The 22,947-nt window shown below is 43.3% G+C and overlaps 1 protein-coding gene across 4 annotated transcripts in view; it reads left to right on the top strand.

Annotated features, from left to right (window-relative positions):
* Positions 1 to 22,947, top strand: part of SPIRE1 (spire type actin nucleation factor 1) — a 145,916-nt gene that overhangs the window by 98,210 nt on the left and 24,759 nt on the right. For 2 of the 4 annotated variants that reach the window (XM_079108850.1, XM_079108852.1), the window contains exons 6-9: positions 759 to 923; positions 13,531 to 13,617; positions 14,496 to 14,625; positions 22,119 to 22,160. In XM_079108850.1, the coding sequence (XP_078964976.1) occupies positions 759 to 923; positions 13,531 to 13,617; positions 14,496 to 14,625; positions 22,119 to 22,160 (424 nt within the window). The remainder of the gene's footprint in view (positions 1 to 758; positions 924 to 13,530; positions 13,618 to 14,495; positions 14,626 to 22,118; positions 22,161 to 22,947) is intronic. The other 2 variants (XM_079108851.1, XM_079108853.1) reach the window with 1 other exon arrangement.

The raw sequence follows: 22,947 nt of genomic DNA, 5'->3' as shown, positions 1-22,947 counted from the left end.
ACATATAGCTTATTAAGGATTGTAGTACAAATTGATATTGAATCAATTTGAATACTTGGTTTAACATAAGGAAGCATCTTCTCCCATTTTAAAAAGCTTTTTTATTTATTAGAGCCACCCTCGATGTCTCTAGGAATTTTGGTATTTTAAAATACTAACATTTCTAATTCTGTTAACACCTTGATGTACGCTTTTGTGTACTCAAAGTCAAACCTGTTTTCAGGGTTAAGTGCAAAACTAGCGGTGCAGTGCGCTCATTGTCCAGCAGACATGCTGCAGCATGAGCAGCCTGGGCTCTGCCTCACTGAGCTCAGGGCGGAAGGTCGACGCGCAGGGCCAGTGATGGCATGCGCAAGGAACGTGCCCCCAGCCTCTGCTGGCCTGGTGCCAGCTACCAGTGACGCAGCCTGGGGTTACCGCCCCTGTGTAAGACTGTGGCTGGGCCGGACAACGTGGAGACAGCAAGTGCCCTGAAGTGTCCACAATGGGCTCTGTCCAGGTGTCAGGGGAGGCCTGTTTTAGAATTCTGACTTTTTTGAACAAGACTTTAAACCCAGGTGTCTCAATGGTGAGCGCTTGTGGCTTCTTGGCTGACTTTGTCTTTTTAATATCCTAAAAATGTAATTTTTAGAATAGTTTTTGTTTGGTTTACTCAGCATTTTATATTCCAGGTTTTTCCTCTATTCTGCATGACTATAACTTTCAGAGGAAACTAGTAAATTTATTTATTAATGCTTCTCAACCTGTGGTTCTTTCAGGCCCGGTTCTGGGTCCAGGTGATGAGGGATTTGCGAAATGGGGTAAAACTGAAGAAGGTCCAGGAGCGGCATTACAACCCACTGCCCATCGAGTACCAGCTGACCCCCTACGAGATGCTGATGGATGACATTCGGTGTAGAAGGTACACCCTGCGGAAGGTGATGGTGAGTGACCACAGCCAAGAGTGCTCTCAGACGGTCATGTGATGACGATGTTTGTCGAAATGGCCTACTTGTTGTATTTTTTAAAGTATTTCTTTTCATAAAAGTAATACTTGATCATCAGAAGGAAGTTAAAACTTGTAATTGCACAAGCAAAGAGGAACTTTGTTATGTGGGTGGATAGCCCTCAGTCTTTTCTCTGTAATTTCATTTCGATAAAATGGGCAAATTTCATTTATTGCCAGTTATTTTTGTTTGACACATTGTGAATATTTTTTTCCTGTCATTTTAGTCACCATTACCCTTTCTGAGTGACTCTGTCTTTTGTAGCTATGGCTAAACCAGAGACCGTTGGTCTCTGGATGGACCCATGTCCTGTTTGTGTGTCCTTAGATGTAAGTCATCTTGAATAGCCGGAATGAAATCCTTGGGTTCACTTCTTAGAGTTGGGAGCGTCCAGCTCACCAGCATGCTGGGCAGCCCTACTGTCAAATACGCCCTGAATCTGACACTCAGCCCTTCCACTTCGGCCCCCCGGTCTCTCACTTGGACTGTGGAGGTGGAGACGGAATGAGACACTGTGTTGGGTCTGTCTGTACCCTGCACCCTCCTGGAATGGGGTGTGTGGCTGCTGGCTCTGCCCTGTCAGCCTCCGTGCCCTGGGGAGTGCCCCATCACTGCCACACACTTGTAGTGCCGTGTGACAGCAAGAGGGGCTCATGTCCAGATCAGATGCCAGGGCAGCACACAAGATGTGGCTCAGCCACACCACAGCAAATGTCTATGACCGTGCACAAGCAGGACGCCGCTGGGACGGCAGGGCGTGCCGGGGGCAGTGCTACCAGTAGGTCTGTGTGCTCCAGGTGGCAGGTGCATCCAGATGCAGTTCACCTTGCGTTCACATGGATGTTTGGCACAATGCTTTGGTCCTCTGCTTGCTCGCTGCAGAGGGAAATGAGTCAAAGCAGCATTCTGACACTTGTGCCCGGCCCGTTCACCCTGTTCACTCCCTAGTTACCCATGGGTAGGTAGGTGGGTAATAGTTCTCGCAGAGAGTCGGGTGTGGTTGAGAGTCGTTTTCATTCTGTAAAGATTGGGGGAGACCATCTATTTCTTTAATGGTGGTGTGGTGTTTCCTTGTATCCGGACAGCAAAAACATTAGAATAAAAAGAGGAGTGTGCTGTAGGTCTCGTGCCTGATGGTCCCCCCCGCCCATCCTGCCATGACTTACTTTCCCACCCCACCAACAGACAATTAGGTTGTTTCCAGTTTTCATCATTTTAATCAGTGTTAGGATGGTCATCCAAATAAAGACATTTAATTCACTTTTCCCTGGGTTTAAATTTCTGCTGGAGAGAGGAATAGATAAAGATGAGGCACATTTAAAAATCTTTAAATTTTTAAAGATTTTTGCTAATCTTCTCTCCAGAAGGGCTGTGCCAATTTGCATGCTTACCAGTATAATATCGAGATAATACCTTGCAATTCTGTTGATGTTACTGGGCAGTGGTATCATTTAAAAAAATGTCTACTTATTAGAACTTTGCCCACTCTGATTGGGCAAGAATGTAGCATAAATCTCAGGTGGTTTTCTTCCTTAACTAGAAGGTCTTATTGAAAAATCCATCAGTAATTACAGTAAGCCCTAATAGAGCATTAACATTAATAGTTGATCTACCATCAGTATCTTCTATGTGTTACCCTTGATATTGCTAAGTCTTCACATTTTTATCAGAGAAAATAATTGTCCTAAATAGTGGGGTAACCTGTCTGATACTAAAAATTCTAACAGACTCACCTGGGACCTGGGCCTCTGTATGTTTTATGATCACCCTCAGTGAGGCTTATGGAAATAGTAATATGAGGTAGAATGTGCATTGGTCAGCTTTTTTATCACTGTGGCCAAAAGACCTGACAAGAGCAACTTAGAGGAAGAAAAGCTTATTTGGACTAATGGTTTCCAAGGTTCAGGTCATGGTCGCCAGCACTACTGCTCTGGGTCTGAGGACAGGCAGATTATGTGGAAGGGCTTGGTATAGGAAAGCAGCCCAGAATATGAATCAGGGAATAAATATAAACCCAAAGGCACGCCCTCAGTGACCCACCACTCCAGCCACACACTGCCTGTAGTTGCCACTCACTTCATCCATATCACTGGATGAGTCCACTGCTTGGGTTACAGCTCTCATAATCTAACACTCTTGCTTCGTTTCACACACAAACCTCCGAAGGATATCACATATCCGAACCATAACAGAGTGACATCCAAGTGGGAAAGCATTTGCAAGCATAATTTTTTTTTTCCTGGGTTAAATAAGAGGCTTTGAAAATGATAAGAATTTGGCTAGGTATGGGTGGCATGCTCCTGTAATCCCAGGGGCTCAGGAAGATTGCAAGTTCCTGCCTCAGCAACTTAGTGAGGGCCTAAGCAACTTGGTGGGACCCTGTCTCAAACAAAAATGGCTGGGGATGTGGCTCATTGGCTAAGCACCCCCAGCCCCAGTCCCTGATACCAAAGAAAAAAAGTCTACAGGGCAGTGACATTTAGTATATTCATGAGATTGTACAGCCTCCACCTCTATCTACTTCTGAAATAAGTTTCATCCTCCCAGAAGGAAACCGGTAGCCGTGATGTATCATTTGCATCCTGCCAGCCCCTGGCAACCACTTAGCTGCTTTCTGACTCTGTGAACTCACCTAGTCTGGAGTGTCCCATGAATGGAGTCGTGGGATATGTTACCTTTTTGTGTCTGGCTTCTTTCGCTGAGCATCATTTTTGAAGTCATCCACGTTACTAGCAGGTGGGAGTACTTCATTCCTTTCTATAGCTGAATAATAATTCCATCTTGTGGATAAACCATGTTCCACCGGTTCATCGCTTGATAGACATTAGGTTCTTGTCACCATTTTACAGTTGTGGTGGTGCTGCTGTGGACGTCACGCAAGTGTCTGAATGTTGCACTGTGTTCTTGTGGTGCTGACCTAGGTGTGGGGTGTCTGGATCACATGGTGATTCTGTGTTTGACCCACTGAGCAGTCACTGAGCTTTCTCCACAGTGGTAGCACATTCGGTATTCCCGCCAGGGGTGTATGAGGGCTCCAGTTTCCGCATCCTCGTGCACATGTACCGTCCCTGTCTGCTTTTAGTCATGACTTCCCTTGTAGGCCGCTGTGGTACCTCTTGTGGTTTTGATTTGCTGATGACCAGTGATGCTGTTCTGCATCATTCGTGTTTCATCGCTCCTGTTCTCGTGTGCTTGTGGGCCATTGGTGTGTCATCGTTGGAGAGATGTCGGTTCAGGTCCTGCCCACTTTGGATTGAGCAGTTCACACTTGGCTGTTGTGCCGTAGGAGTTCTTCCTGTGGTCTGGGTGCTGGACCCTTGGCACGCACGATTTACGAGGAATTCACTGCATTCTGCAGCTGGTCATTCTTCCACTATCTGACAGCATCCTTTGGTGTTCAGAAGGTTTTAGCTTTGCTGAGGCTCAGTCCATCTCCTTTGTCTTATGTTCCCCTTGTTTCAGGTATCCATTGCCAAATCCAGGAAATGAAGATTTCCTTTTGTGTTCTCTTGTAAGATTTTTAGTTTTAGTCACAGTCAGGCCTTGGCTGTATTCTGAGTTAATCTGTGTATGAGGTCAGGGTCAGGCATCCTTTCTGTGTCTCGGCACCCAGCTCTCCCCACGCTGTTCACTGAAGTTACTTCACCTCCCCGCCACCTTTCAGTTCATCCATCTTTGTGCAGCTAATGTATAAATTCATTTCTGGTCTCTGCATTATTTTTATTATTTTAATCTAAATGTCATTGTTTTCTTTACTATAGCTTTTTTAACTCTTGAAATGAGAAGTGAGCTCTTTTCTTTTTCAAGATTGTTTTGACTTTTCAAGATTCCTTGAAATTCCTTATGAATTTTAGGATGTATTTTTCTATTTAAAAAAAAGCATTTGGGATTTTGGTAGAGATTGAATTACATCTGTAGATCACTTAGGGCAGTTTGTCATCTTAATAATATTAAGTCTTCCAGTACACAAACATGAGGCATTGTTTATTTAGATCTTCTTTTAATTTCTTTAAGCAATGTTTTCTAGTTTTCAGTGCATAAATCTTGTGCCCCATTGGTCAAACTTTTTAAAAAAATATTCCTTTCAATGTTGTTATAAGTGGAATTATTCTTAAGATTGTTTTTGATTGTTCATTGTTGGCATAGAGAAGCTTTCGGTCTGTGTGTGCTGGTCTAGTGCCCCATGACTCAGCTGAACTTGTTTGTTCTGGTGGTTTCTCTGGTGGCTTCATGGACATCAAAATGATTCATGCTCATGTCCTCTGTGCAGAGCCCTGTTGTACCTCTGCCTCTCCTGTCTGGATGCTTCCTGATTCCCTGGCAAGGATTCCCAGCACAGTGTTGATCTGATATGGCAGAAGCAGTGTCTGTGTCTTGTCCCTGGTCTTCTCAAGGCATTCTCTGTTATGCCACTGAGTATCTCAGTAGGTGTGGGTTTTCATAAATGACTAGTCATGCCCAGGAAGTTCTCTTCCAATTCAGGTTTGTTGAGTGTTTTTTTTTTTTTTTGTCACAAAATGGTGTTAGATTCTGTCAGATTCTCTTTCTGCATTAACTAGGACAATCATGGAAGTTCTTTTGCTTCCTTCTATTAATGTAGTGTCATACCCTGAGAGATTTGTATGTGTTGGACCACCCTTATATTAATGGGATAAATCCTACTTGTCAACATGACCTTTTTTTCCCCCCAGAACTGGGGATTGAACCCAGGGGTGATTAACCACTGAGTGAGCCACATCTCCAGCCCTGTTTATATTTTATTTTGAGACAGGGTCTTTCTAAATTGCTTAGAGCATTGCCAAGTTGCTGAGGCCGGTCTTGAACCTGGGATTCTCCTGCCTCAGCCTCCTGAGCCCCTGGAATTACAGGCATGTGCCACCACAACTGGCTGAACAGTCTTTCTGCTGTGCTGCTGAAGTCCCCTTGCTAGGATCCTGTTGGTTTGTGCAGCCACGAGGTGTGTTGTTTTCTTCTGCTGTCTTGTCTTATCTTGACTGCAGGGCAATGCTGGTCACAGAGAACAAGTTAGGAGGTCTTCGCTCTTCTACTAAGTTTTATGAGAAGCATTTGGGCTCATTCTTTGAAGGTTTGCGTGAAGCTCACCGGGAAACCTCCTTGCCCTGGCCCTTTTCTGTCTGTCTGTTGATCGCTGGTTCGCTGTCTTCCCCTTTCAAGTCTTCATTGGTGTGCTTTCTGTCTGCTGTCTTCTCTCTGTTTTCCCTCTCTTACTTATCACTTATCACTTTTGCCCATTTGCCCATTTCCTCTAGATGACCAGTTTGCTGATGTACAGTCATCAGGTATTCTCTTACAGGCCTTCATATTTCTGTGCAGTCTGTATAATGTCCTTGTTTTCTTTTTCTTTTTTCCTCCAAATTTGCTTTATATAATTGAATGGATATAAATCAATGAACAGAAATTTGAGCAAGATACATTAACAATGTAACGAAACCTGATTATCCAATTTCTTTTGATTTTTCTCAAATTCATTTGAATGTTTCCATCATGGTGCTCATAAGGAAATTAAGCTGCATGTGGCTACTACTGTTGAATGTCAAATTAAGTACTTAGGACTTACTAAATTCTTCTATAATTCAGTTATGAAGAATCTTCAAGGAACTAAGGTTTTGTATGTAGAAAATAGAGTCGAACATTCCACTCAGTAAAAATTTGAAACATTTCTGATTCCTTTGTTAGGAGGAGACTGCCTCTCCTTTTGCTAATGAATGTTTTTTAGCTATAATATTCCTGAACTGAACAGATAAGTCACCTTAAGTACATAAGGAAAAATAAACACCTTTGATAGCTCCCAAGCCTAGAGATCGTGCTTTCTAATTTTATATTTTGGGTCCTTTTCTTTGGTTAGTCTAGGTAATGGTTTGTCACTTTTAGTCTTCTTGGCAGGGAAATACCTTTGGTCTTGTTAATTCTGCTTGCTGCTCTTCTGTTCTCAGTTTCATTCGTATCTTCCCTGTCTTTATGTCTTCTCTGCCTGGTGTCCCAGGCTTGTGTTTTGTTCTTTGGGGGTCCTCAGATTGTAGATGGAGCCCTCTGGTTCAGCTCAGGGTTTTGCAGCTGTGGACTTCCCTCTGCGCTCCACTCTTGCTGCATCCCCTAAGCTTTCCTTTCTTTCATTTTCTTTCTCAAGGAACCTGTTGGTGGTTTGGGAGTATGTTTTTAAATTTCTCATATTTGTCAAGTTTTCATTTTTCTTTCTGCTTAGGACTTCTAGTTTCAGTCTGTTGTGGACAGACATGGTACTTGGTGTGGTTCCAGTGTTTTAAAATCTGCAGTGTTTCTCATGGCCTAGCAGGTGTCTGCCCTGGGGAGTGCCTGCTGTTTTGGATGGAGTGTTCTTCTAGTTGGTTTGTGGTGTTTCCAAGCCCTCTCTTTTCCTGTTGGTCCCACTGCCTAGTGGTGAATCCCAAATGGAGAATGGACTGTTGAGTCTCCAGCTGTTGTGGAACTCTCCTTTCTGCTTTTGGCCTTTGCTCCCTGTGTTTTGGAGCTCTGTGGTCCTGGTGCATGTCCACTTATAACTCTCGAATAATCTGAACCAGGGCCTTTGTCTTGACGAGTGTTTCCTGAAACTCCAGACTGATGGCAGCATTGCTGCCCCTGCTCTCTGGTTACTGTTGTATGAAACATCTTTTCTATCCTTCACTCCCAAACCTACTCATAACTTTCTTTTTAACTTTGTATTTTATTCTAGAAGTATACGTGCTCTTTGTGGGGAAAATAGAAAATATGGGTAAAAAGAAAAAAATGCTGCACAGTTCGTCTGCTCTTAAGATCACTTCTACTATTTTTATTTAGCATGTTCACTTCTGAGTTTTCTGTGTAAATGTGTAATGTATAATTATAAAAATACAGTTAAAGTGGACACAATGTGTTAGAACTCTTCCATCCTGCTTGATGTGTTATAACTTGGTTCTGTATCATGAAATATAATTTTGTGTCATTTTACAAAATTTTAATAACTTAGTTTTAAATAGGCAATAAATAATCCATGGTGCTAAATTAGAAAGACATGTGGTACATTTGTAAGTCTCCCTCCAGAGCCACTGGGTTTGGTTTCCTAGAAGTAGCCAAAAATCTGTCAGTCTCTGCACAGCTTTCCAGTGAACACACACACACACATGCTTGCACCCCAGTCTGTGCTAATAACATTTGCACAGTTTTTCCACGTTATAAACGTTGTTTTGGGTTTTTATCTCTTACTGATGATTATGTTAATAGCATGTAAAATTTTTCTTCTTGTTTTTGCAGATTTATTATATTATATCCTACATTATTTTTAATGTCTCAGTCTTGTGAGTGGGCAAACCATAATTTATTAAATTAATCTATTGGGATTTCCCATTTTTTAACAATGTATAAAAACTGCATTAATTTCCTTAAATAAATCTAACCACAGAATTACTGGATCAGTGAATATTCATGCCTTTATGGCCTTTGATAAATACTGTCAAATTGTCCAAAATACTTGTAAGCAACCTGTGCTTTGAAAATTAGATTTATATTTGAAATAAGACCAAAGTTAAACTCATAGTTTTACATATTTCTGAAGAAAGCTATTATTCATTTTCTTAAAAGTACATGTGTTAGAATAGGTGTCAGACCATGTATTTTATACACCTCTCTTTTTTTTCTTTTTTTTTTTTTTTTTTTTGAGGTGCTGGGGATTGAACCCAGGGCCTTGTGCCTGAGAGGCAAGTGCTCTACCAACTGAGCTATATCCCCAGCCCTATGCACCTCTTATTAATGTTTGCGTATCAGCAAATAAGCATAAATCCCACCTTTGATGTCTAATGTTTTAAACAAGTATCAGTGAATTGTAACAGTGTGTTGAATCGGCCTTGCTGAGGCCAGAGGCAGCACAGTGGAGCAGATGCAGTGGAACAGTTTTAATTTGATTTAATCTTTCTTAAACCTGTTTTCCTATCATTTTCATGATAGGAAGTGGCTGGGAGGAGGCAGCAGCTGGTGGGGTGGTATGGGTGTGGCGCCATCCTGCGCCTTGAGCAGGGGGCGCTCAGTGGAGCACCTTCCCTCTGTGTGAGAGTGACACCTCCCCCAAAAGATCAGGCCTTCTTAGATTTTAGCACTTCAAGTAGAACAGAAGGATTCCTCCATGGCACAGAAGCACTGCATCCTCAGCTGACTCTTTTCATGAGCAGAGTGGCCTCATTCTGTAAACATCACGAGGTCTTGCTATTTACAGCTACCATCAACTTTATGAGCCAGTTCAGCATTTTTCAAAGAAACCACCCCCCTACAGAAGCTGCTGCTAGAGCAAAATAAGAGAAAGAAGGGGGGGAATCAGATATCATAAACGTATAGGGAAGATCAGTGCAGTGGATGGAGGAGATCAAGAGGGAGGGGAAAGGGGAGGAATAACCAAAACAATGAGCAAAAGGAAGAAGAGTAGAACAGAGAAGGACAGTAGGGGGAGGAGGAGGGAGGGAACAGGGATTGAAATCAAACTCGGTACATGTATGGTTTTGTCAAAAGGAGCCCAACCACTACATATCACTGTAATAAAGGAGAAGTAGCTGCAGGGTTGGAGGTATCCTGGGGTGGATCTCCATTCACGCACACATGAGCAGCTCTATATGTATGAATGTGTGACTGTAGAACCAAAAATTCATCGATCATTTTATATAAGTTCATACACATGTTGGTTCTGCAAAGTGAAACATTGGTGTGTCCATTAAACGAAATACTAGAAGTAGAAATGGGTTTCCTCGTGTCTCTAAGAGTGCAGAGCATAGGAGACACTGCGCACCCAGGTGCCTTAGGACTGGACAGGCAGTCCTGGAGAGTGCCCTGCCATGGTCCAGATGCTGGAGCATGGACAAGTCGGGCTGAACTTGTCATCTCCCCAGCCCGTGAGCAAGGACCCTCCCCAAGAGGTGGCCAGAGAAGAGGTTGGAGCAGGGGATCCAGAGGAAGGTGGGGAAACCATGGCTCTCCAGAGTGCACACAGACCATCTAGAAGAGCCGCTGGACTCAGAACAAGGCAAGGACTAGGTTCTGTTTATTGGGACACATGATCCAAGAACTATCAGTAGATAGTAGAAGCATGCTTGGACCTGGAGTTCATTTGGTTGGTGATAGAGACGACACTGAAAAGCAGTGGAGGAAGAATGGCACTTCAGTAAATGGTGTATGTGCGATTAGATCTTATGGGAGAAGAGTCCATTTTGACCCTGACCTCCAAGTGTACCAGTTAGAAAAACCCAGTCTCACATGGGTTTGGATCTCAAAGTGAATGTGCAAACTATAAGTTTCTGCAAGGCAGCAGTGTCTTTGCGAGCTTCTGGCAGGCAGTTTCTTAAACAGGAGAGGTGTGCATGTGGCTCCCGAGACACATACAGTAGTGTCCTGTTAACATTATTTGCTGCACCAACAATGTGAGCATAATCCAGAGTCTGTCAATACTAACAGGAACAAGTCAGGGGACTATTGACAAGGAGTGAGCTGCCACATGCAGCAGTGTAGTGCAGTCTCAGAGTGGTGAGTAGTAGAGGCCGAGCAGGAAAACCTACGCGTGAGTCCTCTCACCCGAGGCTTTAAGAAGTGCGCAGTGATGCCTTTTCCCTGCTCTTCACTGGTGATGTGCTATAGTCAGACTTTCATCTAACAGTTCTACAGGTCAAATGTGTTCTTACTTAATTTTTGTATCTTTTTAATGTGTTTAAGCAGTTGCATGCAGTGGCCTAAGAGCACAGGCTCTAGCATTAGCACTTGTGTGGCTCTAGCATTAGCACTTGCCCTTACCTTAATGATTTGTTCTGCTTGGCTTCTCTGCCTTGGATTTCTCATCTTTGAAATGTGGGTAAAAGTATTTACCCCAAAAGCCTGCAGTGTGTATCAAATGGGATATTTTTAAAGTGCAAAGATAAGTAGTCCTCACAAATGCTTAGAACACAGGGAGTAGTATGCAGTATTTTCTAGTGGCTGTAGTTTTTTTGGGTGTGTGTGTCAGGGTGATTTTTGTTTTTTTGGTACCAGGGACTGAACCCAGGGGTCCTTAACCGTTGAGCCACATCTCCAGCCCTTTTTATATTTTATTTAGAGACAGGTTCTCTCTGAGTTGTTTCTGGCCTTGCTAAGTTGCTGAGGCTGGCTTTGAATTCATCATCCTCCTGCCTTGGCCTCCTGAGCTACTGGGATTATAGGCTTCACAAATATTTTTGTAAAGAGTAAATGCACACTGTTTTCACTCATGATCCATGCATACCTGAAGTACTATGCCAGCCTACCTCAAATTTAATCCTGAGGTTTAAGCTACATAGATGTACCACTGTAATTCTCTATTTTCTGCATATTTGTGATACTATTTGTGATAATTGGCTCAGCTATATTTGGTATTATTTAGAGTATTTAAAGTTATAGAGATGTAAAACATTTGATTTTTTTTAACCCCAAAATGTTTGAGTGGAATGCTTTATTTCTAACAAATACTTTTGTCCTTTAAAAATAGATGTAAAAACTTAATACTTATTGTAATTCACAATTTTTTTGGTTTTTAAATTTTTTTGTGTTATAGTTCTATATAACTGTGGGGTTCAACCAGGCACAGGCCTGTAATCCCAGCCACTCAATAGACTGAAGCAGAAGGATTGTAAATTCAAGGGCAGCCTCAGCAACTTAGTGAGACCCTGTCTCAAAATAAAAGTTTAAAAGGACTGGGATTATAGCTCAGTGGTAGTGCTCCTGGGTTCATTCTGCAGTCTTCCCAAAATAGTGGGGTCTATGTTATATGCCTTTATGAATTTTGAAATCCCTATCAGTACTACAAGTCACAAATTTTCAAATTCAATTAATACGTGATAAATAAAAATTATTACTCTTGTAATCTGCTTATAATTTTGTAATTGAAAAACCAGTTCAGTAATTTAATTATATCTATGTATTTATCTATCTTAGGGGGGTGGTGGAGATCAAACCTGAGGCTTCGTGCACATGCTGGGCAGGCACTGTCACTGAGCTATTCCCTAGCCCAGTGATGTACATCCTAATAGGAGAAGAGGTTGTCTTTAGCCTTATGTTTTTTAAAATATGTCAATACGGTTTCTTTTATCTGTTTAGCTTGAAGTTCAGCTACCTAAAAAAAATTCATTTCAGAAACAAGGCAGAGTTCAGGATAGGTGTTTTAAAATATTCAAAGGGAATCTTTTTTTGTACTTGAAGTTTTGTGTTTGTTTAAGCCATTTGGCCGAAAATTAAGGTCAGGTTTCTGTTAACGGATCTTACTTACTTTGAATCTGCTGTTTGTGTCTACACAGGACTGTTTCTCTGTGCAGTTCAGACTTGGTGTGTACCTGGGGATCATTGCCCTGCCGGCAGGCTGAGTTCATGGGGTCGCTTGCCCTTAGCTGACTTACCCACCTGCCTGCCCTCTGTGGCATGCTGCTGCCCCATGTTCACAGCAGGGAACAGGAGGCAGCTCCTACCACTGAGGAGCCTGGAGAGAATGTGCCTGTTTGGGAATGGGGCCTCCCTTGAGCCGCGCTCTCTGTGGGTCTTGCAGTTGTGGTGGAGAGAATAGTAAAGCAAAGCATATGAAAAACAGCTGGAAAGGTAGATGTTGTTCTGCTCAGGAGTGGAATTGTGGGTCAGGAAGCTCTGATTGCTTCATATGCTAAGGATTTTAAAAAATTTTATACAACATGAAGCCCTCAGGTAGGTGTGGGGTCACACTGGGGTCACGTGAGGCTTTGGTTCTGCTCCAGGTCATGTATCATACCTTCAGACCGAGCACTGGCAGCCATGTGGTGGGCTGGCTGGGCTTGAGAGTGCTGCTGAGACTTGCTGCGGGGCCACCTGCCCTCTGTCTGGCCTGGGAAGGGTGCTGGGATGAAGAGGCAGTAGATGTGGTCAGCCCAAGTGGGCATGGAGGTCAGTTCAGTTTGTTTTGTTCAGACAGGACTGGAGAGCAGGTGTGGCCAAGTGGTCACAGCTGTGTCTTTTGGAAAATCAGACTGAGTTCAGGTTCTTAGTTTTGTGGCTTTCTGAAGATTTTTTGTATTTCCTAAAACAAAAAACAAAGCTTTTATCTTGTTGCTGTAAAAGGAGAGGACCTTAGAGTACACGTCAGAGGCGTCTGGGGCTGCAGTAACCCTTCTGCTTACTGGTCCTGGGAACGTGGGCAGCATCCCCTCTGCCCCACTGGACTGTCATTTACAGAGCATGATGTGTGTCACCTGTCCTTCCTGATAAGCTTGAGAATAGGCTCACCCTTGGAAAAAAGCTTTTAAATCACAGGGTTGTGTATTCCATTCACATGCATGATTTCAGAAACTTGGTTGGAAGGCCAGGATTTCAAATATCTCAAAATGATGGGACTAAAGAGAACAGTTACTTTCGCTCTGAGTCACAGACGTTTTTCTTTCTCTTTATTGATTTGAAATGTGTCCATGGTGGAGTCTGGCTGCACTTCACTAATTTTGAGATGTATTTTGGGTAACAGACATACCCAGGAACTCACCATGGTAATCCTGGGGTCAACTGAGTCTTGCGCCTTTTGTCTCCTTAGGTGAATGGTGACATTCCCCCTCGGTTAAAGAAGAGCGCCCATGAAATCATCCTGGACTTCATCAGGTCAAGACCTCCTTTAAACCCAGTATGTAGCTTTGCATTTCCCGCCGTTGGAGATAACACAGAGGCACTCTCTGCCAGGGCTCGGGCCTAGAACGCAGCTTTCCCAAGTGGTTGGTTTGTCCACTGAGCTTTCATTTCAAGAATGATGAAGCCCAAGTGTACATCACATCCTATGTCATAGAAAAATGCTAAACTCATTCACTAGAGGGCCCTCAGGGTGTTTTTACTCAAAACAACCTGAATCTGGTGCATGATTTGGCTGGACGATTGCTGACAGAAGCTCAGGGTAGGGCCCCCTGGTTTCCAGGGAGGAGGCCCACCCAGTTCCCTGATCTGCCTACCCCTTCCATCACATTGGCACTGTGGCCTTCTTTCAGGGCAAAACCACCATGTTCTGTACCTACTTTGGGTTAATTATCTCCCCTGTTAACCAGGTTCTTCTGGTGACCACAGAGTCGGAACATTCTAATCAGGAAGAGCATGGAGCAAGATGAAACTTGACAGGCACACTAGCTCCGCAGTTTAGCAACCACACATCTCTAAGCAGTTAATTGGCCTCCCTAAGCCTTAACTTCCTCAACCATAGGATGAAGAAAATAAAAATAGTCTAAGAAGGTTGTGGTGAGTTACTCAGAAACACCAGCTGGGAAGCAGCCTGCCTGAGAGCGTCCAGGGCTGCGGGTGTGACTTGAGCAGAGCAGAAGCTTCAGATCAGTGGGGCATTGGTGACCAAAGCCCTATGAAATCTGGTGTTCTCCCCATCACTTTAGAAATCGTGATGTTCAGTGACCTGTACTAGTTTATCAAGCAGCGTTCCAGCCAATGAAGTAACAACCACAACGTTGTGAAAACCGCTGAAGCGTGAGCACCGATCTCCAGCCGTTGTGCTCTTTTTTCCAGGCGTCAGCCAGAAAACTGAAACCAACCCCACCCCGGCCTCGGAGCCTCCACGAAAGAATATTAGAAGAAATTAAAGCAGAAAGAAAGCTGCGGCCTGTGTCACCAGAGGAGATTAGACGGAGCAGATTGGGTGAGGCCTGCCTCTTGCACTCTTGGTTTGTGGTCGCCGCTGGGAAAGGTGTATTTGTGTGACCAGCCCCGTGGAAGTAATGGTGCAGCGTAGAGCTGATCCCTGCAGTTGTTCTCGATCATCTCCCTCCCTCACTCCGTCTCTCACTCCGTCTCTCACTCATGCACACTCATGAAGTCTATGCTGGGAGTCTTGCCCATCAGTGGAGGGAGCTCGGCGAGGCTGTAGGAGAGGCTCTGGACCTCTCTGAGCACATGATCTTCATTGGCAAAGAGGCGATAAAGATCCTCCCTACCGCACTGTGGCTTTTGTGTAAGAAATAGGAGTGTGGTAAAGACACTTCATAAACTGCAGCATCTCTCTAGTGACTAGGTGTTGCGTTTTGGGGATGCACATGATAGATACATTCGTATTTCTATGATCTTAATTATAGGTGTGATGTGTGATAGCACCTTTTATCATCAGGTACATTTACTTCCAAACTTCCTTTATATTTATTATTGTTAAACAATAAATATTTTAATGTGTACTTCACATGTTGACTTTGATTCAAGGTAGGACCATATTGTTAGATGTTTGTAAATATTTTTGTTTATATAGCTCTCCTCTGATTTGTAAGATTAAAGATGCCCAAAGAATTCAGAGAAACTTCTTTAGGAAAATAGATTTTAGTGGTACCTGAGAGGGAAACATCCAGTCCTGTGGCGTCCCACGCGGCCACTTCTCTCCCTGATCCCTTTTCCTGCCTCTCCAGACTCCTCATGGGCCTTCAGTTTCCATGCTGGACCTCTGAGCAACCACACCCTCCCTAGGGTTTTGTTTCGGGATGCCTCCCAGCTCACAATCTAAAGCGCAGATCTCTAAAATTCAGGCCCTACATCTAGCTGTCTGCTAGATAGGGCCTCTTCATATCCTAGAAGCAAAACAAACCAAAATATCCATGAGTGAGCCCCTCTGCTCCCCCACCCCTTGCATCCTGTCTCACCAGGCAGGAGCTTCTTCGTCATCTCTGGCTCCTGCCTGCTTTGCAGGCCCTGTTTAGTTGCCCCTTTTGGGAACCCAGCAGCCACTGTCCTGGCCAGTGCTGCCTCCCTGTCCTGGTGCGCTGCTCACTGCCTGTATTCCCTGCTTACACTCTGGAACCCTTCACTCAGACCACACCAGTGTTCCCCATTCACCCTCACCCTCCTGTTAGTGTGACCTCTGTGATGGCAGGGCCCCTGTCTCTCCTGTTCCTCATACAGGGCTGGGCTATAGAATAGGTAAATGTGCCTTCTGGTCACAAAGCTAGAGCAGCCAGGTTCTATCATTTTATCCCTCACAAGATTTTTTTGTTGTTGTTATTTGTTTTTTTTTAATTTAATTTTGTTTTTGTCGTTATTGTTGCTGTTGTTGTTGTTTTGGTTTTCTTTTGAGACAGGGTCTCACTGAATTGCCCAGACTGACCTCGAACTTGCAACCCTTCTGCCTCCGCCTCCTGAGTGGCTGGGATTACAGGCGTGCACCAACATGCCCAACTCCCTCCCTAGGTTTATGACAGCAAGTTTTGTCTCTTGGAAACATTTAAACTGAGTATACTTGTGCACACCTGTAGTCCCAACTATCTGGGATACTGAGGAGGGAGGATCACTGAGTCTAGGAATACAAGATCAGTCTGGGCAGCACAGGGAGACCCTGTTTCAAAAAAAGAAAGAAGGAAATAAAAAATATTTAAAGCATGTTAAGTGACAATTCCATATAAGCATTTATATAATTATGAGCCAAAACATATAAACCGTGCAAACCAAGGGTTCTTTTCCTTGGAGTGCTTGAATGGGCCTGAGGAAAGTCTGTGGATCCCCTAAAATATAAAAACATGCACAGGGCTGGGAGTGTAGCTCAGCGGCAGAGCACTTGCTTAGTAGGAATGAGGTCCTGGGTTTAGTCCCTCACACCACTGAAACAAAAAAATGCGTATTTCACAATGGCCTTCAGGATATCATGCTAAGTGAAATAAGAAAATAAATATTGCATTAATTTACTAATAAGAGGTTGGGGCTGTGGCTCACTGGCAGGATGCTTGCCTAGCAAGTGTGAGGCACTGGGTTCAATTCTCAGCACCACATAAAAATGAAATAAATAAAAAGTATTGTGTCCATCCACAACTAAAAATATATATTTTAAAATTTACTAATAGGAGGCCTCTGAACCATTCAAATTCATAGAATCAAAAAATGGAGTGGTAGTTGCCAGGGACTGGGAACGGGAAGAATCCCTAGGCTTAAGTTTCAATCAAGCAAGTTGAATAAGCCCCAGAGATCTGTTCAAAATCATATCTGTAGTCAATAATAACATATTGCACATTTTTTAAATGGGGCTGGGGTGTAGCAGTGGTAGAACACTTACCTTGCGCTACCAAAAAAAAGAAAGAAAATAGATTAAAGTAGATTTAATTTCATTTTACTTTATTTTATTTTTAAAAATTTTTTTTAGATGTTGATGGACCTTTATTTTATTCATTTATTTATATGTGATGCTGAGAATTGAACCCAGTGTCTCATACACGTTAGGCAAGTGCTCTACCACTGAGCCACAACCCTAGCCTGGGTAGATTTCATTTTAAAGGGTTCTTATGACAATGTTTTAAAAATTAAGCTTTTCTGTCACATTAAGGAATAAAATGATAACTATTTTAAAAAGAAAGGGAAGTCTGCTGTGGCACTTTGGTGCAGTGGGGTGCGTCCCTGGTTGCATAGAGGACTGCGGGTCTTGGCCTCCTTCCGTAACCTCGGTAGCTGCCTGGCCAACTGCGGCTAGGGCTCATTCACGCCTCCGCCAGTGTGAAGGCTTCAAGGTCTGATCCAAAGTGCTTGGTAAGCAGGGCTGGGCCTTGTCATCTGTGGGTCTTGTGGCTGGCACAGTGATGGACAGCAAGAAAGCAAGGGGCCGATGTCCAGCGGCAGTCTGGACCCCACGAGCTATGGTGTTGCCTGGCCCCTCTCCACGCTGCTGACACTTCTGGAGCTTTTCGGCTTGATGCAGTTCCATGTGTCATTTTTGCTTCTGTTGCCTGTGATTCTGGTGTCATGTCCATTGAATTGCTGCCCAGACCACCGTCCTGGAGGCTTTCTCTGTTTTTTAGTGGGAGTTTTACAGTTCAAGGTCTTTCACTTAAGTCTTCAGTCCATTTTGAATTGATTTTTGTGTATGGTGTAAGATAAGGGTCCACCTTCATTTTTGTGAAGTATTTTTATTTTAGTTGTTGATGGACCTTTATTAATTCATTTAGTTACATGCGGTGCTGAGAATCAACCCCAGTGCCTAACACATGTTAGGCAAGTGCTTTACTGCTAAGCCACAGCCCCAGACCCCAGCTTCATTCTTTTGCATGTGGATACTCAGTTTTCCTGACTCCACTTGTTGAAGAAACTAGTATCTGCCTTCTCCACTGTGGGCTCTTGCAACGCTGTCACACGTCAGTGAACCCTGTCTGAGCAGGTTTGTTCCCTTCCTTGGGTCTCAGTGCCTGTACTCCAGTACCCTATGTTTTGATTGCTATAACTTTGTAACATCGTATTTGAACCTCTGCAAGTGTAACGCCTTCAGCTTTGCCCTTCTTTCTCAGGATTGATTGGCTATTCATCTTCAGTTTTCCCTGTGAATTTTTGGACTGATCTTCCTATTTCTACATAAACTACCACTAAAATTATCATGGGGATTGCATTGAATCTGTATTTAGCTTTGGGTGGTATAGATATTTTAGCAATATTAATTCTTGTGGTTTCCAGAATACGAGTATTTCTAGGTGTTTTATTCTTTTTGGTGATAAACGGGATCATTTTCCTAATTTCCTTTCCAGATGGTTTGTTGTTATGTATTGAAATGCCACAGATTTTGTAGTTGATTTTGTGTCCTGCAACTTTACTGAATTTATTGGTTCTGACAAGTTCTGTGACATCTTTAGGGTTTTCTGTATATAAGATCCTGTTGTCCACAGAGACAGTTTCACTTCTTCCTTTGCAGTCTGGGTGCCTTTCCACTCTTCTCCCCCTTTGTTGCCTGGCTATTTTCCTGAGGCCCGCCAGTGCTGTGTTCAGGCTTGCCTGCTTCCTGATGCTAGAGAGAAAGTGTTCAACTTTTCACTGCTGAGTGTAGTGTTAACTGTGGGCTTTCCACACATGGCCTTATTGTTGCTGATTAACTTCCTTTTGCTCCTACTTCCTTGGGAGTCTGTGTCATGGAAGGTGTTGAGTTTTGCCAAACTCATCTGCATCACATGAACTGGTTCACCCTGGGGCCACCTGCCCCAAGGTTGAATCCCACCTGGCCCATGCCTGGTCCTTTCAGTGTGCTGTTGGAGCTCACTTATTGCTACTTTGTTGAGGATATTTCATCTGTGTTCATTGGAGATATTGGCCTGTAGTTTTCAATTTTCGTTTGATCTTTGGCTTTGGAAGACTGAGAAAGATTGGCATTCATTCTTGCAGTGCTTGGGGGAGGTCGTCTTGGCTCTTCTTTTTTGGGAGCTGGTCGATTATTGCAAGCTCTTTTCAGTATGTGTTCTTCAACTTCACTTTTTAAAAAATTAGATTCAGGTGCCACCTAGGCAGGGAGGGACCCCTACTTTAGAATCAGTAAGTAACAGTTTTGTGTTGAGTGTATCTTACTTTAGCCTTGACTGTTGGGCTTTCACAACCACCAGATTTAGTGGTTCTGTGAGAATCTTAACTTTTAGAATTCCAAGTTCAAACTGATCTTAAACCTTACTTGAAAAGTAAGGGATTTGAATTCATTTTTTCCCATAGATCTACATTGATTTTTAACTATAAAATTGTGCTTGGGGAGTTTGGATAAGTTTGGCAGAATTAAAAGTTTCCCTAAGTATTTTTATAATGTTTCCTCTCCATTTATTTGTTAGTATAAACCCAGTGCAGGAATGGAGAAAATGTCTAAATGTTTAAAGAAAGAAATGTTACCCATAATTTCATCAGCCAGAGGCATCTACTGTGAATTAGAAAATAAAGATAAGGGAAAAAACCCTATGTCTGTACAGTGATAAACAGTATCCCATCTTTCCATTTAACATTGGCTGTGGCATGATAATCTTGCCATTAAATATGACATAAAACGTGATTTATAAGGATATGACCTTCTAGCTTGTGGCTAATTTGTGGTTTAGATACCTGCTCTCGCCTGCTTTCCCTCAACATGTTAATTGCAGCGATCCTCAGTTGAACTCTTGGTGTAGAGAGCTTAGAAAGATACGAACCTCATTCCCTAAGAAATGATGGTGTTCCTTTCTTAAGTGGCTGTCAGTCTTACTTCACAAGGTATGTTCACATACCAGAGAAGAGCAGAATAAGAAAATGTTAGAAAAGATCAAGGAGTGCCTTGAGAATATGTGGTATTTTATTTACTTTCCATAATTAGGAAAATCTACAGTAGATAGTATTTTAGAAATACATAGTTTTTGAATATTGAATGAAAGCTTATTCTCACCAACACAAAATCCCTAATACTTCCCTCTGTCGAGAATCCCAGTGACTCAGGAGACTGAAGTCAGAGGATGGATTGCAAGTTGGAGGCTATCCTGGACAATTTAGTGAGACCCTGTCTCAAAATAGAAAAACATTTTTTAAAGGACCAGGGGTGTGACTCAGTGTTAGAGCACCCTGGCTCAGTCCCCAGTACTCAAGGGAAAAAGAAGTTACATCCTAACTTGTACATTAGGATGGAAGTGCTTAAAATATTACTTTGACCCATCGGACAGTGAGACTGTAAAGTGAAATAGGTGCCCCATTTGCCCCACCTGAGATGCAGATCCCTTTGTTGAAATACAGCTTTTAAAAACACCCACCTGTGATTGATACCGTGACGTGTGTGGGACCTCAGGCAGTGCTTTGCCTTCACATTTGTTTTCTAAAAGGACACTGAACTGGGGTTTTGGGTTGTAGATGTGAATCATTCCTTGAAATCATCTACTGACATACATATGAAACACACATTTGGTTGGGGTACGAGCCCCAGAGGCTGTCTTCCCGGAGGACACTGCTTGGTGAGCCTGTGCCGCCAGCCTGCCCTCCTGCAGCCTGTCCTCCCCCAGCAGCACCTCAGGCCTCCAGAAGTCCTACCAAGAAGGCAGCGGTGTCCCTAGATGACAAGTCTCCTGAGACGAAGGGCCGGCTTCCATGAGGACTTTGTGAAATGGAGGTGGCCAAAAAGAAATAGTTAACACCTAGGATTATCCCACCTTGCTGGACTGGAGAGGATTTAGAGGAGTGGAAGGAAGAGTTTGACAGGACAGCAGAGATTCCAGTGGTCCTGGAGAGCCCCGCGGGTCCTGGTAGGTCAGCGTCTGCAGGCAGAGAGCAGGCGCGCCTCCTGAGGGAGGAGGAGTGGCCTGTGGGCCTCTGGAGTGCTGTCATCCGCGCTGCTGTGCTTCTGGGCTGCTGTGGCCATTTCCCAGCAGGGACAGGAAAGCAGCTCAGGGCACAGAAGAGACGTTCTCCTGGGCGTGTTACCACCAAGGTACAGCTGAGGGTTTTGGACTATAGGGAAAAGAGGTGGTTCTTAACTGTCAATTCATCCAGTCTCTCTTACAGCCTCCTCTGACAGCTTGGGTAAGGTATGATTCACGTACCCTAAAATTTACCCATTTAAAGTACATGATTCAGTGGTTTCATTTTATATAATAAATTTTAGAAACAATTTATTTGAGCAAGAGGGAAATAATGATCTTATCATAAGAAATGGTAATTACTGCTTTTATACTGTGTGCCAAGTACCCTTTTTGTATGTAGTCATTTAATCTCACAACAGTTTATTAACGTTTGTGATGCTGCTGGTTCCTGAGACTGTTTTATGAAATGTTTCACCTTATTGAGAAAACCAAATTTTCATCCTGACTTACATTATTGAAAGACACATTTATGTGCTAAAATTTCAAACATTTTGTACATTCCCCAAAATCATGTTTTAAAACATGCCCATTTTTTTTTTCTTTTGGTTTATTTTCTATTTAAGTGAAAAATCCATCTGTGATTCTTCATCTTCATTTTCAACATGTTCTTTCAAAGATGGTTTTTCCTACTGCTGGGCATGGTGGCGCACCCGTCATCCCAGCAGCTCGAGAGGCTGAGGCAGGAGGATTGCAAGTTCAAAGCCTGCCTCAGCAATGGCAAGACACTAAGCAACTCAGTGAGTCCCTGTCTCTAAATTGAAATACAAAACAGGGCTGGGGATGTGGCTCAGTGGTTGAGTGCCCCTGAGTTCAATCCCCAGCACCACCCACCCAAAAAGGGGCGGTTTTTCCTTCTGTTGTTACTGCATTTCAAGTCTCAGTGACACAGTTGAAGCTCAGCTTCTTGCATGGTGTCATCACCTTCAGACTCCACTCGCCAGCCCCACCCGGAGGCTGAGGTGTGCCCTAGGGGTCCGTGCTTCTCACCCTCTCCTTCTTCCCTGTATACTCCTAACAGCTGAATTGTTTTCTTTTATTGTTTTCTTTTTTTCAGCAATGCGGCCACTTAGCATGTCTCACAGTTTTGACTTGTCAGGTAAAAAAAAAAAAAAAAAAAAAAGACATTTCACACCTGACGTGAGTTTGTGTGGTTTCTGTGAAACACATTGCATTCATCTGCTTGTTCAAACATGTCAAAAAAGAAAATTGAAAGGCTTTCTTCTAATCTGTGGTCAGTAAGACATTCTGCCTGTTTGAAAACAGAATAGTTAAAGTAATCCAAACGCCAACATCTGCACTGTCTTGAGCAATTGTGCAGGAGCCATGATGCCATGCTAGGGCGCGGAGCTCAGCCACCACCCACGCGGTGGCTGTCATGGCTTCCGACCTTGGCCTTAAGAGGAAAACCTTTAATGAAACCAAGTTGCAATGTGTCCCGTTCTCAAGAGCATTCAGTTTTTAGTAGCTGAACTCCAGAGAGTCAGCTGTTTGAGATGACTGCAGAGCCTCAGTTGACGGGCAGGAGCTGCCCAGTCTCCCTGTGCAGGTAGCTGTGGCCAGGGCATGAGTGATGCCTGGGAGTGAAGACTACAGCAGGTGTGGCTCGGAGAGCATCTGTGAGCAGACTCCCAAAGCCAGCTGGTTCCAATAAAATATTTTGCAATTTAGAGTTTTTAATTTTAGAAGCCACTGCTCAAAACATAAAACGAGACGTTAAAATGTTTTCTTCTAGAATTTCCTTTTAAATACTATGGGATGCCCCTTAAGCCCCAGAGAAGGTGCAACATACCTTACATACAAATTCATGTGTAGAGAACCAGAGTTGTAACTTCATTTTCTACATTGAATATTTACTGTTTTTTAACTACAAAATTAGTTTCCAA

The sequence above is a fragment of the Sciurus vulgaris genome, assembly GCF_902686455.1.
Source record: "Sciurus vulgaris genome assembly, chromosome: 13".
Classification (NCBI taxonomy): Eukaryota; Metazoa; Chordata; class Mammalia; order Rodentia; family Sciuridae; genus Sciurus; species Sciurus vulgaris.
The sequence above is the reverse complement of the archived record's forward strand: the minus strand, read 5'-3'. Positions and strand labels throughout refer to the sequence as shown.